A 15,952-nucleotide genomic window follows, 5' to 3' on the forward strand; every position below is an offset into this window, starting at 1 on the left:
TTAACAACGCACAGCGCCGGCCTCGTGGTCCGGCGGCCTCAGTATCCAGGGAAAATCGTCTACCTCGCTAGGTTTTCTTTTCTTTGCTTTGCTTTCTTTCTTTCTTTTTTTTTTTTTTTTTCCTTTAGAGACAAAGTCTCGCTCTGATCCGCACGCCCAGGCTGGAGTGCAGTGGCGCAATCGCGGCTCACTGCAGCCTCGAGCTCCTGGCCTCAAGCGATCCTCCCACCTCAGCCTCCTGAGTAGCTGGGACCACAGACACGCGCCACTACACCCGGGTAATTTTTAGTTTTTGTTTGTTTGTTTGTTTTTCTGTCGAGATGGGGTCTCGCGATGTTGCCCAGGCTGGTCTTGAACACCTGGGTTTAAGAGATCCTGACTCCATTGGCCTCCCAAAGTTCTGGGATTATAGGTGTGAGGCGCTGTGCCCAGGCCCCAGGTTTTCCTTGTCTTTTTTTTTTTTTTTTTTAATTGAGACAGAGTCTCTCACTGTCACCTGGGCTGGAGTGTAGTAGCTCGATCTTGGCTCACTGCAATCTCCTCCTCCCGGGTTCAAAAAATTTTGCCTCAGCCTCCCGAGTAGCTGGGATTACAGGCGCCCGCCACCATGCCCAGCTAATTTTTTGTATTTTTAGTACAGATGGGGTTTCACCATGTTGACCAGGATGGTCTCAAACCCCTGACCTCATGATCTGCCCACCTCGGCCTCCCAAAGTGTTGGGATTACAGGCATGAGCCACCGCTCCCGGCCTTCCTTGTCTTTATTTTTGATTTACTTCCTATCAAGAGGCGCGTGGCACCCGTCTTTGGGGGGTTCAAACCCTGGATCTGTCTCTTACCAGCTCAGTGCCCGTGGGCGCTTACTTAGTTCTCTATGGTTCAGTTTCCTCTCTATAAAAAGTAATCATATAATAGCACCTACCTACAAGATTATCATTAAGACTAAATGCGGGGCCGGGCGCGATGGCTCACACCTGTAATCACAGCATTTTGGGAGGACGAGGCGGGCAGATCACGAGGTCGGGAGATTGAGACCATCCTGGCTAACATGATAAAACCCCATCTCTACTAAAAATACAAAAAATTAGCCGGGCGTGGTGGTGGGCGCCTGTAGTCCCAGCTACACAGGAGGCTGAGGCAGGAGAATGGCGTGAACCTGGGAGGCGGAGCATGCAGTGAGCCAAGATCACCCCACTGCACTCCAGCCTGGGCCACAGAGCGAGGCTCTGACTCAAAAAAATAAGTAAATAAAAAATAAAAATACTAAATGCGAATGCTGGCGCCCAAGAGACAGAAACCATTGCTATTTTTCATGACTGGGGATACTGATTTGTCATGTACACCGTTTATCATGTAACGTTAACTTTTAAATAAATGTATGTAAGTTTATTTTAAAGAATTCATCTAGGCTGGGTGCGGTGGCTCACACCTGTAATCCCAGCACTTTGGGAGCCGAGGCGGGTGGATCACGAGGTCAGGAGTTCAAGACCAGCCTGGCCAACGTGGTGAAACCCCATCTCTACTAAAGATACAAAAATTAACCGGGCGTGGTGGCGAGCGCCTGTAATCCCAGTTACTCGGGAGGCTGAGGCAGAGAATTGCTTGAACTCGGGAGGCAGAGGTTGCAGTGAGCAGAGATTACGCCACCACACTCCAGCCTGTGCAACAGAGTGAGACTCTGTCTCAAAAAAAAAAGAAAAAAAAAGAATTCATCTAAATTTCATCTAAATTATAATTATTTTTAAAAGATAGAGAGGCCAGGCGCGGTGGCTCATGCTTGTAATCCCAGCTCTTTGGTAGGCCAAGACGGGTGGATCACCTGAGGTTAGGAGTTTGAGACCAGCCTGACCAATATGGTGAGACCTCCGTCTCTACTAAATACAAAAAATTAACCGGGTGTGATGGTGGGTAAGTGGAGGTTGCAGTGAGCCGAAATCCTGCCATTGCACTCCAGCCTGAGCAACAGAGCAAGACTACGTCTCGAAAGGAAAAGAAAAAAAAAAGATAGATGGGATTTCGCCATGTAAGTGAATAATAAATGGAAACGCTAGGCCCCTGGAGCCTCCAGGGTGAATTTGAAAGACTGAACCTCCTGGCTCAGGGTCTGGAAGGAATCACGTGTAGGGCTACGGTGGAGTTACCCCCTACCCCAAATCCTTGTTGCCTGTAGATGCAGTTCCAGACAGCTCCTCAGGGGGGGCGCCCTAGATAGTCCGGGAACACGCTGAGTGGCCGAGGTTGTAACCAGCGCCCTCCTGGTACGTTGCAGAAAACAACCTCTCTAATATCTCTCAAAATCAAACCTACAGGTCCAGTGAGCCAGGTGCTTGTATAGATTTATCCAAGGTGCACTCGCACACATACAGGAGGAAGCATGTGCACACATTTATTGCATTATAATGTATATCATGGCAAAAGGACTGGATCCCATTCACATGTCCCTCTATAGAGCCCTGGCTTAATCAGTGGTGGCCCATCCTTGCTAAGAAATACTATGCAGCCAGTTAAAAGGAGCAATACATTTACTGTATGGATATGTACCTAGATCTTCTATTTTTCCTTTTCTCTTTTTCTTTTTCGATTTTCATTTATTTATTTATTTATTTATTTTTGAGACGGAGTCTCGCACTGTCACCTGGGCTGGTGTGCAGTGGTGTGATCTCGGCTTGCTGCAACCTCCGCATCCCGGGTTCAAGCGATTCTTCTACCTCAGCCTCCCAAGTAGCTAGGATTACAGGCGCCCGCCACCACGCCCAGCTAATTTTTTGTATTTTTAGTAGGGACAGCGTTTCATCATGTTGGTCAGGCTGGTCTTGAACTCCTGACCTCATGATCTGCCCGCCTCGGCTTCCCAAAGTGCTGGGATTACCAACGTGAGCCACCGCACCTGGACTCTTTTTTTATTTTATTTATTTATTTTTCTTTTTTTGAGACAAGGTCTTGCTCTGTCACCCAGGCTGGAGTGCAGTGGCACAATCATAGCTCACTTCAGCCTTGACCTCCTAGGATAAAGTGATCCTGCTGCCCCAGCCTCCCAAGTAGCTGGGACTACAGTCACTCACTACCACACCCAGCTAACTTCCCCACCCCCACCATTTTTTCTTTCTTTTGTAGAGCTGGGGCTTCACCATGTTGCCCAGGCTGATCTCGAACTCCTGGGCTCAAGGGATCCTCCCTACTTGGCCTCCCAGAGTTCTGGGATTACAGGTGTAAGCCATCACGCCCCACCTCTTTTTTTTTTTTTTTTTTTTTTAACAGGGTCTTGCTGTCACCCAGGCTGGCGTGCAGCAGTGCAATCATGGCTCACTGCAGCCTCGAACTCCTGGCTCAAGCCGTCCTCCTGCCTCAGCCTCCCAAGTAGCTGGGACCACAGGTGTATGCCACCACACTTGGCAAAGTTACTTCTTTTTTGTAGAGATGGTGTCTCACTATGTTGCCCAGGTTGGTCTCAAACTCCTGGGCTCAAGTGATCCTCCTGCTTCAGCCCTGCAAAGTGCTGAGATTACAGGCATAAGTCACTGTACCTGACCAGGCCTCTATTTTTTTAATATAAAAAAAGAGCCAGGCCCGGTGGCTTACGCCAGTCATTCCAGCACTTTGGGAGGCGAGGCGGGCAGATCACCTGAGGTAAGGAGTTTGAGACCAGCCTGACCAACACAGTGAAACCTCGTCTCTACTAAAAATACAAAATTAGCTAGGTGTAGTGGCGCATACCTGTAATCCCAGCTACTCAGGAGGCTGAGGCAGGAGAATCGCTTGAACCCCGGAGGCGGAGGTTGTGGTGAGCTGAGATTGCACCACTGCACTCCAGCCTGGGCAACAAGAGCAAAACTCCATCTCCAAAAAAAAAAAAAAAGAAGTGCTATGGACCGAATTATGCACCCGTACCCCCTTTTCGTGTGTTGCAGCCCTAACCCTCAATGGAATGGTATTTGGAGATGGGGTCTTTGGGAAGCGATTAGGTCTAGATGAGGTCAGGAAGGTGGGAACCTCATAATAGGATTAGTGTCTTTATAGGAAGAGCACACCAGAAAGTGTTCTCTCTTTCTTTTTTCTTTTCTTTTTTTTTTTTTTTTTTTTTTTGAGACAGGCTGGAGTGCAGTGGTGCCATCTCCGCTCACTACAACCTCCGCCTTATGGGTTCAAGCAATTCTCCTGCCTCAGCCTCCCGAGTAGCTGGAATTACAGATGTGTGCCACCACACCCAGCTGATTTTTGTATTTTTAGTAGAGACAGGGTTTCACCATGTTGGCCAGGCTGGTCTTGAACTCCTGGCCTCAGTTGATCCTCCTGCCTCGGTCTCCCAAAGTGTTGGGATTATAGTCGTGAGCTACCTCGCCCGACCTGCTCTCTGTTTCTTTCCCCAACATGTGGGAACACGGTGAGAAAGCGGCTGTCTGCAAGCTCAGAAGAGAGTCCTCACTAGAACACAACCATGCTGACATTCTCTTTTTTTGAGACCATGTCTCACCCTGTCGCCCAGGCTGGAGTGCAGTGATGCGATCTCCGCTCACTGCAACCCCTGCCTTCTGGGCTCAAGCGATTCTTCTGCCCCAGCCTCCCGAGTAGCTGGGATTACATGCGCATGCCGCCACGTCCAGGTAATTTTTTGTATCTTTAGTAGCAACGGGGTTTCACCATGTTGGCCATGCTGGTCTCAGACTCCTGACCTCGTGATCCACCCGCTTCGGCCTCAGTGCTGAGATTACAGGCATGAGCCACCGCGCCCGGCCTTTTTTTTTTTTTTGAGACAGAATCTTGCTCTGTCATCCAGGCTGAAGTGCAATGTCGCGATCTCAGCTCACTGCAACCTCCACCTTCTGAGTTCAAGCAGTTCTCCTGCCTTAGCCTCCTCAGTAGCTGGGATTACAGGCATCTGCCACCACGCCTAGCTAATTTTTTTTTGTATTTTTGGTAGAGACAGGTGTTTCACCATGTTGGCCAGGCTGGTCTCGAACTCCTGAACTCAGGTGATCCGCCTGCCTGGGCCTCCCAAAGTGCTGGGATTACAGGCGTGAGCCACAGTGTCCGGCCCCAGGCTGCCATCCTGATATTGGACTTCCTACCCTCCAGAACGATGCAAAAGTAATTACAGGGACTTAAGCCACCCCATCTATGGTATTTGTTGTGCAGTCCAAGCTGACTAAGAGCAAGACATTACAAAATGTGTGGGTGTTGCCAGGCATTGTGGCTCATGTCTATAATCCCAGCACTTGGGAGGCTGAGGCAGGTGGGTCACTTGAGCTCAGGAGTTTGAGACCAGCCTCAAAAAAAAAATTAGCTGTGTGTGGTTGTGAGCTGTGTTGTGGTTTTGAGTTCTGTGGTTGTGAGCCAGGTGTGGTGTGGGGATATGTGGTCCCAGCTACTACACGGGAGGCTGAGGCAGGAGGAGTATTGCTTGAGCCTAAGAGGTGGAGGCTGCAGTATGCCATATTGTGTCAGTGCACTCCAGCCTGGGCAACACAGCAAGACACTATCTCAAAAAACAAACAAACAAGAAAATGTGTGGGTGTGCAATATTTTTGCAAGATATACTTTTTTTTAAAATTTTTTTAGACAGGTCTTGCTGTATCACCCAGGCTGGAGTGCAATTGTACAATCATAGCTCACTGCAGCCTCGACCTCCCAGGCTCAGGCGATTCTCCCACTCCAGCCTCCCCAGTGTCTGGGACCATAGGCATGTGCCACTATGCCCGGGTGATTTTTTTTTTTTTTTTTTTTTGGATAGTGTCTCTCTCTGTTACTCAGATTGGAGTGCAGTGGCATGATCTCGGCTCCCTGCAACATCTGCCTCCCGGGTTCAAGCAATTCTCATGCCTCAGCCTCCTGAGTAGCTGGGATTACAGGAACCTGCCACAACGCCTGGCTATTTTTTGCATTTTTAGTAGAGACGGGGTTTCACCATGTTGGCTAGGCTGGTCTCTAACTCCTGGCCTCAAGTAATCCTCCCGCCTCAGCCTCCCAAAGTGCTGGGATTACAGGCATGAGCCACTATGCCCAGCCCACCTGGGTGATTTTTTAATCATTTCTAGAAACTGGGTCTCCCTATGTTGTGTGGGCCTGTCTCCAACTACTGGGCTCAAATGATCCTTCTGCCTCAGCCTCCCAAAATGCTAGGATTACAGGCGTGAGCCAACATGCCCTGCCAAGATATACTATTAAGTCAACAAAGCAACATGCAGAACACTGATAAATTTGTACAAAAAGACAGGAGGTGTATTTACATTTCATTTTGGCAAGGTGAATCCACAGACTAGCTCTGGAAGGTCCCCAGGAGTCCCACTATGATCGCCACAAGGAAGGGGAACTGCGTGCTTTTTCTTTTTTTCTTGAGATGGAGTTTCGCTCTTTTTGCCCAGGCTGAAGAGCAATGGCACGATCTTGGCTCACTGCAACCTCTGCCTCTTGGGTTCACGTGATTCTCCTGCCTCAGCCTCCAAAGTAGCTGGGATTACGGGTGCACGCCACCATGCCCGGCTAATTTTGTATTTTAAGTAGAGACAGAGTTTCCCCATGATGGCCAGACTGGTCTCAAACTCCTGACCTCAGGTGATCCGCCCGCCTCGGCCTCCCAAAATGCTGGGATTACAGGTATGAGTCCACTGCGCCTGGCTGAACTGGATGCTTTTTAAATTTTCTAGAAAACTCATAAGCGAGTGTGCCTGTGTTCCAACTGGTTGGTTTCCCGTGTGTGTGGCCTCCAGGGGCACTCTGAGCGTGGCCAGCAGGGACTTGGGGTCCCCCCAGTCTGGGACACCTGTCCCCAAAACACCGCTTTTTTTGCGGCTGCCTGCAGTTCCAAGGTTTCCCGGAAGGTGGAGCGCTGCAGTCTGAACCCGAAGCCAGACACCGCCCAACCCGGCCCCAGGGCCCATCCAGCCGTTCAGGGGTCAAGAATGCGCCTGGGGACATGCCGGGGGCCGGGGCCAGCACGTCTGGAGCCTTTTATGGGCACAAACGGCGCCCTGGCATCGTTCCAACCATGAATGCAGACCCCCGTGGGAGGGACTGTTGGCCTAGCCTTGCCAGACGCATCTGGAGGGGTCAGATACCAAGCCAGTGCCTCCTGGGGCCTGAAGCTTAAGCTAATGTCCTGGCTCAGACACTGAGACAAGGTGCTCACTGTCTGGAATTTCCTCATCTGTCTAATGGGGATTAGGAAACCTACCTTGCAAAGTTGCTATAAGGCTGAAAAATAGGTGTGTCCCAGAACTGTGCAGAGAACTAGCCAGGCAAAATCAACTCTTATTTTAGGCCGGGTGTGGAGGCTCACACCTGTATCCCAGCACTTTGTTTTTGTTGTTGTTGTTATTTTGTTTTCTGAGACGGAGTCTTGCTCAGTCACCCAGGCTGGAGTGCAGTGGCGCGATCTCAACTTACTGCAACCTCCAGCCTCCCGGGTTCAAGTGATTCTCCCTCCTCAGCCTCCCGAGTAGCTGGGACTACAGGCACGCGGCACCATGCCCGGCTAATTTTGTTTTTTGTATTTTTAGTAGAGGCAGAGTTTCACCATGTTGGCCAGGCTGGTCTCGAGCTCCTGACCTCTAGAGATCAGCCTGCCTCCGTCTCCCAAAGTGCTGGGATTACAGGTGTGAGTCACTGTGCCTGGCCTGTATCCCAGCACTTTGGGAGGCCAAGGTGGGTTGCTTGAGCCCAGGAGTTTGAGACCAGCCTGGGCAACATGGTGAGAGAAATCATCTCTAAAAAAAAATTCAAAACATGTTTGGTGTGGTGCTCCAGTAGGCCCAGCTACTCGGGTTGGGGGCTGAGGCAAGAGGATCACTTGAGCTCAGGAGGTTGAGGCTGCAGTGAGCTGTGATTATGCCAGTGTACTCCAGGCTGGGCGACAGAGCAAGATCCTATCTCAACAAGAAACCAAAAAACGGCCGGGCGCAGTGGCTCCGCCTGTAATCCCAGCACTTTGGGAGGCCAAGGTGGACAGATCACGAGGTCAGGAGTTTAAGACCAGCCCGATCAATATGTGAAACCCCCATCTCTACTAAAAATACAATAATTAGCCAGGTGTGGTGGCAGTGCCTGTAATCCCAGCTACTCGGGAGGCTGAGGCAGGAGAATCGCTTGAACCCAGGAGGCAGAGGTTGTAGTCAGCCAAGATTGCAGCACTGCACTCCAGCCTGGGTGACAGAGCGAGACTTCAACTCAAAAAAAAAAAAAAAAGGCCGGGCGCAGTGGCTCACGCCTGTAATCCCAGCACTTTGGGAGGCCGAGGTGGGCGGATCACGAGGTCAGGAGGTCAAGACCATCCTGGCTAACACTGTGAAACCCCATCTCTACTAAAAACACAAAAAAATTAGCCGTGCTTGGTGGCAGGCACCTGTAGTCCCCGCTACTTGGGAGGCTGAGGCAGGAGAATGGTGTGAACCTGGGAGGTGGCGCTTACAGTGAGCCGAGATCGAGCCACTGCACTCCAGCCTGGGTGACAGCAGAGTGAGCCTCCATCTCAAAAGAAAAAAAAAAAAAAAAAGAGAAACAAAAAACCTTTTATGTTTTCCTAAAAGACATGATTTTGTCACACAGGCTGGAGTTCAGTTATGCAAAAATAGCTCACTGCAGCCCTGAGCTCCTGGGTTCTGGAAATCCTCCTTCTTCAGCCTCCCCAGTAGCTATGACTGTAGGCGTGCGTAACCACAACTGCCTAATTTTTAAAATTTTTTGTAGAGATGGGGTCTCACAATGTTGCCCAGGCTGGTCTCAAACTCCCAGCCTCAATCGATCCTTCTGCCTCAGGCTCCCAAAATGTTGGGATTACAGGCATGAGCCACTGTGTCTGGCCTTATTTTGTTACCCTTTTTTTTTTTTAGACCAAGTCTCACTTTGTTGCCCAGGCTGGAGTGCAGCTCTTTGCAACCTCTGCCTCCCAGTTTCAAGGGATTCTCCTGCCTCAGCCTCCCGAGTAGCTGGAACTATAGGCGTGAGCCATCATACTTGGCTAATTTTTGTATTTTTAGTAGAGATGGGGTTTCACCATGTTGGCCAAACTGGTCTCAAACTCCTGACGTCAGGTGATCTGCCCACCTCTGTCTCCCAGAGTGGTGGGGTTAGAGGCGTGAGTCACGGCACCCAGCCTATTATTATTATTTCTTTTAATAAAGGATCTGAAACTGCATTTGAAGAAATTTTATTAACTGGGCATGGTGGTGCATGCCTGTAGTCCCAGCTACTAGGGAGGCTGAAGCAGGAACTCCAGGCTTGATCCTAGGAGTTCCAGGCTGCAGTGAGCTATAATTGTGCCCATTGCACTCCAGCCTGGGTGACAGAGCACAAGATCCCAACTCAAAAAAGAAAGAAAGAAAGAAAAGAAAAATAAAAAAGAAATTTTATTACCAGATAGGATTTGGCTGAGTCTCCCAGAGTCAAATTTGGGGGTGCCCCACCCTTGGCATTGTCCTTGATAACTTTATTCCACTCTTACACTCAATTCCTCAGTAATTCTGTCTGCTGCCTCCAAAATCTATCTAGAATCCACCGGGTCTGGGCTTAGCTGGAATCTCCATCATTGTTCCTGTGGTTCAGTGCAGCCCCCCTTCACCTTCTCTGGCTTTCAACCTCTCATGGAGGCCACAAGACACCTGTGATCACCTGAATTAGGGCAAGTCCCTCCTCTGCTTAGAACCTTCTATGGCTCCCACCTCACTCAGAGCAAAAGCGAAGTCCTCTATACCACCCACAAGGTCCTTCGGGAACTACGCCTTCAGCTCCTTGTCTCCTCCCATTCTCCCCTCCATGCCTGCTCCAGGCACACCGGCATCCCTGCGTTTCTTAGAACACATGGGCACATTTCAGCCTCAGGGCCTTTGCTCACGCCATTCCCCCATCCTGAAATGCTTTTTCTTTTGGTCTTCCCAGGGCAGAGGTCTCAGCTCACATTACAAGTCACTACCTCTGCAGAGAGGCCTTCCCTGACCACTATCACCATCTCTGTCGTGTGTCACTGGAATCGTCTCCATTATTTCGTCACCGAGTTCTTTTCTGTGTTCCCAAGCAGAACGTCAATTCCACGAGGGCACAGATTTTTTGTCTGTTTGTTCACGTTGTGGGGTGTCGCTCCATAAATACATTTCCCCTGCCTCTTTTCCGACTGCACCTTCGGCTGCATTTCCTACAAATCCCTTTATGCAAAAAGAACAAGTCTGTAAAACTTGGGAGGACAGTCGTGGGCCGAGGGTGTCAGTCTGCAGCCGGTTCTGGTACCAGAGTCCGGGCGGCTGTGGGTGCACCGGGGCTGCCTGTGGAGCCGCTGGTGTCCAGCCCGTCGCGCTGGGGCGACGAGCGCTCCGAGCCGCTGAAGCTCCCATCCAGGCCCGGGGGCAGGCAGCGGCGCAGGCCCCCGGAAGCCTCAGCCGCGCTCGCCGACTGCTGGGAGCCACCCGGGTCTCTGCCGCAGGAGTGGCGGCCGCAGCAGACGAGGCGCAGGAGCGCGTGGCGCAGGTCGCGGTTGGTGAGCGTGTAGATGATGGGGTTCAGAAGTGAGTTGGCCATGGCCAGTCCCAGGAAGGGATCGGCCTGCAGGAGTACAGGACAGGTGCGCGCTGGGCACGCCACGTCGAGCAACAGCAGCAGGAAGAGGGGGCCCCAACATGCCACAAAGGCCAGGAGCACCACGCTGAGCGTGCGCAGCAAGGCCAGCGAGCGCGGCTTGCGACGCGCCCGGGTCGAGATGGTCCCCGCAGTCCCGGGCCGTGCCCGCAGGCGCCGCGCGTTGGCGCGTACCTGGCAGTAGATGCGCGCGTAGAGTGCACAGATCGCGGCCAGGATGCCCACGAAGGCGAGCACGCAGAAGAGCACGTAGGCCTTGGCGTAGAGCGGCAAGACAGTGGAGCAGGCGTCCAGGCGACCCAGGCAATTCCAGCCCAGGGCTGGCAGGAGCCCGAGGAGCAGCGACACGCCCCAGGCCGCGGCTGCCATCGCCAGCGTGCGCCCCCGACTGGAGACGGGAGCGGGCCCCCTGCGCGCCATGGTGAGGCTGCGCTCCAGCGCGATGGCCAGGAGGCTCAGCACCGACGCAGTGAGTGCCACGAAGACGCCTCCCTCCCGTGCGAACCAGAGCGCGGGCGACAGTCGCAGCGTGAGCGGCCCCGACAGTAGGATGTTGGCGGCGTAGGCCGCGCCTGCCAGCAGATCCGACAACGTGAGGCTGCCCAGGAGCAGGAACATGGGAGCGTGGAAGCGCGGGTGGCGTCCGAGTACCAACAACACGGCCAGATTCTCTAGCACGATGAAGGCGCACACCGCCAGGCACACCACGGCGTCGGCGCGCAGGCCGGCACCCGGCTGGTAGCGCGCACCGCGGAGCTTGCCGGTGTAGTTGTAATGCAGAACGATGACCTCGCTCACCGGCGCGGGCCGCAGCAGCCCCGACTCCATGGGCCGCGCGCCCCAAGGCTGTTGGAGAGGCAGGATACGGTGTCAGGCCGCGGTCCCCATGAGCACGGTCGCAGCAGCCGGCTAAGCCGTGGGAAAGGGGCCCTACCCCCTGACCATCACCCCCCATACATGGGGTCCAAGGGGGAGTTCAGGATGGAGGAATAGAGTCCGTGGAGACAGACATGCACACAAATAATATCACGAGGGGACAAGGTGACATAGTCTCAAAAAAAGGGACATTAATAACACATGCATGTCTGGGCGCGGTGGCTCACACATGGCTGGGCGCGGTGGCTCAGGCCTGTAATCCCCGCCTGTAATCCCCGCCAGGCTCAGGCCTGAGGCAGTGGCTCAGGCCTGGGAGGCTGAGGGGGGCAGATCACGAGGTCAGGAGATCCAGACCATCCTGGCTAACACGGTGAAACCCCCCATCTCTGCTAAAAACACAAAAAATTAGCCAGGCATGGTGGCACGTGCCTGTAGTCCCAGCTACTCCAGAGGCTGAGGCAGGAGAATCATTTGAACCCAGGAGGCGGAAGTTGCAGTGTGCCAAGATCGCATCACTGCACTCCAACCTGGGTGGCAGAGGGAGACTCTGTCTCAAAACACACCCCCCCCGCCCCATACACACACACACACGGCTGGGTGTGGTGGCTCACTCCTGTAATTCCAGCACTTTGGGAGGCTGAGGCGGGAGGATTGCTTGAGGCCCAGGAGTTCGAGATTAACCTGGACAACATAGGAGGACCCCGTTTCTACAAAAATTAGCTGGGCATGGTGGCGTATGCCTATAGTCCCAGCTACTCAGTGGAGTCCCAGCTGAGGTCAGAGATCACTTGAGCCCGGGAGGTCGAGGCTGCAGTCAGTGAGCGTTGATCGTGCCACTGTACTCCAGCCAGGACAACAGAGCAAGACCCTATCTCAAACACACACACAAACACACAAGCAGGGAGTTCCAGAGACATAACAGTAAACACACAGAACGCACACAAAAGCAACACACACAGAAAGAGACACACAAATACAGCGACACACTACAAGGGCAAAACACAGAGTCACACAGCATCAGGGAAACTAAAAAATACATCATACAGGAACAGAGTGACGCAGGCAGAAAAACACAGCGACCAAAATTCAGTCACACGAATACAGGGTCTCCCACCCAGTGGCACAGGCCACAATTTCACAACCTCCACTCACACTAGCCTGGGGCCCAGTGCACCACACTCCACACTCTTGTCTCACTGCACACAAAGCTTTTTCCTGCCAAAACCCCCTCATCCACCCAAAATCCCCATGAGAAAGTTGCTCTTTGGCCAGGCACAGTGGCTTTCGCCTGTAATCCCAGCACTTTGGGAGGCCGAGGTGGGAGGATCACTTGAGCCCAGGAGTTCGACACCAGCCTGGGCAACATAGTAAGACTTCATCTCTACAAAAAAATTTAAAAATTAGCCGGGTGTGGTGTTATGCCCCTATAGTCCCAGCTACTCAAGAGACTGAGGCGGGAGGATCACTTGAGCCTGAGAGGCCGAGGCTGCAGTGAGCCCTGATCGCACCCCTGCTCTCCAGCCTGGGTGACAAGAGAGAAACTCCATCTCAAAAAAAAAAAAAAAAAAAAGTTGATCCTATTCACTCATTTTACTAAGGCAGAGCCTGAGGACAGGAGAGAGGATCCACAAGAGGCAGACAGACTCTTACAGAGGGGCACACATGTCATTAAACTGTAATAACACTCCTCACCTGCCTCTGTGCCCTTATTAATCCCCACTTCCTTTAGTCCTAATTTACAGATGAGAAAACTGAGGCTCAAAAGAAATGCTTCGTATCAAAGCAGGCGCAAAGGTTTCCATGCTCCCACACAAACATCCATGCACAAACAGTCCCCATGCAAGTACGGATGAGAAAACCAAGGCCTGGGGAGGGGAATGGATCTCTTTTACACAAGGCAGGGACGGACATCCCAGAGAGCTTCAGTCACACACACAGAGAATCAAGGCAGGCAAACATAGACAGGAAGTCGCTGGCTCACCCATGCTGGAGGTGGGGAGCCCAAATACAGGGAGACAGGGTTACACATGCTCTGATGGGGAGGCCACCCCTCTCCACCCAGCTTGCCAGGCAGCAGGACTGAAGTATGGAAACTTGCAGTGGCCCGGCCAGGAGGGGGTGGCCAGGGGATTCCAGCCACCTTCACCCTGTATCCCAGGTCCTGCACCCAGCTGGGGAGCCCCCAGTTTCCCCCTCCCCAGAGGCCTCCAGGAAAAGTTCGGGGGACTCCCTGCAAGGAGTGGTGCGCCTTTTTAGACCGGGAAAGTGGCCGCCAGGGCGACCTCCTCCGGGTCAGGCCCAGCCCCGCGCCCCCAAGGGTCCAGTGCAGTCCACTCACTCTGCGCCCTGGTCGTGCGCCACCCGCAGTCGCGCTGCCTTGAACCGAGTGAGCGGACGCCGCTCCGGGGGCGGGGCTGGAGCTGGCAGGAGAGGGGGCGGGCCAGCGACGCAAAGGGCCGGCGGTCGCCAGCAGTGGCCACCTCCCCTTGGGGCCCGGGCACTCAGCCCGTGGCTGCCAGCCTGTGCCACTCGCCGCGGCACCGGAGCGCGCCCCGGCGGCGACTGGCACAGGCGAGCCCTCAGCTGCCCCCTCCGGGCCTGGGCTGTCCTCCCAGGGACGCTCCATCGCGGTGGGAGGACTCGGAGAGGCGGGAAAGGGAGGGTTCTGCAGCAGGGCGGTCGCAGCCTGAGCCTCTTCTCCCCAGCGGAGGGGTCTCCTCTGTCCTGGGTGTCCGGGCACTGCGCCCTCCCCATTGCCCACCCACCTGTGAACCGAGCTTCCTGGGCTGCACCCCAAGGACGCCCCGTCGATGGTTCGGAGGGGTCTTCAGTGGGTTGCTTAGCAGGAGTCTTCAGTGGGGGCCACCTTAGCCTGAGTCCTCTCCCACCAGCAGATAGGTCCCCGCTGCTCCCGGGCACAGGCCCCTCCCAATTTCCCGCTCCCGCCCCCGGCTCAGGGCGAGTCGGGGTGGAGCGGTCGCGGGCAGGATTGTGATGGGAACTTGCCGCTCCTCAGATAAGGAGGGTCTCGCCCGCCCCACCCCCTGGATTCCGTGTCCCCCCGACCGATTCTCTCCCACCCTTATCGCTGATGACAAAGTGATTTACTCATTAATGGTGTTTCTGGGCTGTGTCCTTAGCAGACAGTAAACCCCAGCAATGTAAGATTTTTTTTTTTTTTTTTTTTTTTTTGAGACAAGATCTTGCTCTGTTGCCCAGAGTGGAGTGCAGTGGCACCATCATAACTCACTGCATTCTTGACCTCCGCGGCTCAAGCCATCCTCCCATCTCAGCCGGCTGAACATAGCTGCTGGGACTCCAGTCGCTTGCCACCATGCCCAGATAATGAATGAGTGTCTCCCTCACTTCCTCTGTATCTCTCTCAGGAGGATCTCAGAGTCTCTCGCCTGCGTGTCTCTTTGTCTCTGCGTGTCTCTTTGCCTCTGCGTGTCTCTTTGTTGCTGTCTGTGATGCTCTCCCACGCCTCTCCCAGGCCACTGCTCCTCCAACGACCAGTCCCGCTGGCCCCAAAACGCCCCCACCCCCACTTCCCAGGAGCTTCCAGACGGTCCCAGCTCTTCCACTCTCAGATTCAGGAAGAGAGGCTGAGTCCCGCTGCTGCGACCTTCTCCAGGACCGTGCCCTTTGCCCCTGATGCTTCAGGCCCTGCTGGCGGCGGCTGGGGTGAGGGCGCCCCAGGAGAGATGAGCCAGAGGCTGAGAATAAGCGTGGATCCGGGATACCCTCGTGGGAGGAAACTCAGGGGGCACTCAGGCTGGGTCAGGCCCCCATGTGGCCCCTTGGGGGTCCCAGCCCTCCTGCCCCCGCTGTTCCCTCGATGGACAGAACCTTTCCTGCCTGCTCTGCTCAAAGACACAGCCAATGGGACCCGCAGGGTGGGATGGTGTTAACCCTTCAGTACCAGGTTCGCCACAGTCCTGTGGACCAAGTCAACTCCAATGGTGCCCACTGGGATGACCCCTGAAGATCTCCCAACATGGCTGTGGCTGGCACCCAGTAGGTGCTCAATAAATGACCTCCTTCTGTAAAGGGGAAGCCGCGCCCCAGGGTGGGGAGGTGGCTGCTTCACACCTCCCAGGCGCCAATCTCACCTCTCTCGAAAATGGGGCTCTTCCGGCTGCGGGTCCCGGGCTCAGCAACCTGCCTCTCCTGCTGCCTCCCTGCACTTCTTTCCCACGAATTGGGACCCTGGGGACTCAGGCTCCAGGATCTCGACAGATGTTGGGAGTCCCATCCCTAACTGCCACTCCACACTCCTAGCCACAGTTCTTAAAACTCAGATCACGTTTCTCTTCTGCTCCAAACCCTCCCGTGGCTCCCTGTGTTTCTCAGAGTAAGTGGTCAAGTCCTCAGTGAGGACCCCGCAAGGATAAGGCCATATGCTGTCCTGATCTGTCTCTTTCGGTTACTTCTGTGCCTCTCTCTGCTCCACTCTGCTTCTGCCTCCCGGGCTCCTCCGAGGAGTTCCACACACACTTCAAGACTTTTGAACTTGGGG

General features: G+C 53.9%; 1 protein-coding gene across 1 annotated transcript; it reads right to left on the reverse strand.

Annotated features, from left to right (window-relative positions):
• Positions 1–9,320: 9,320 nt before the first annotated feature.
• Positions 9,321–14,319, reverse strand: S1PR5 (sphingosine-1-phosphate receptor 5). The gene is made up of 2 exons (XM_024236805.3): positions 13,772–14,319; positions 9,321–11,403 (listed from the first exon to the last, which is right to left on the reverse strand). Exons 1-2 carry the CDS (start codon positions 14,057–14,059, stop codon positions 10,189–10,191), a joined length of 1,503 nt encoding a protein of 500 aa, XP_024092573.2. The 5' UTR covers positions 14,060–14,319; the 3' UTR covers positions 9,321–10,188.
• Between the last annotated feature and the right edge of the window lie 1,633 nt (positions 14,320–15,952).

The sequence above is a fragment of the Pongo abelii genome, chromosome 20 (assembly GCF_028885655.2).
Source record: "Pongo abelii isolate AG06213 chromosome 20, NHGRI_mPonAbe1-v2.0_pri, whole genome shotgun sequence".
Classification (NCBI taxonomy): domain Eukaryota; kingdom Metazoa; phylum Chordata; class Mammalia; order Primates; family Hominidae; genus Pongo; species Pongo abelii.

Excerpts from the sequence above, each read along its gene's own strand:
- S1PR5 (XM_024236805.3), bottom strand. The coding sequence starts at position 14,059 with ATGGAGCGTCCCTGGGAGGACAGCCCAGGCCCGGAGGGGGCAGCTGAG. Across the intron at positions 11,404-13,771 it reads GCGCACGACCAGGGCGCAGA|CCTTGGGGCGCGCGGCCCAT; the intron begins GTGAGTGGACTG and ends CCTCTCCAACAG.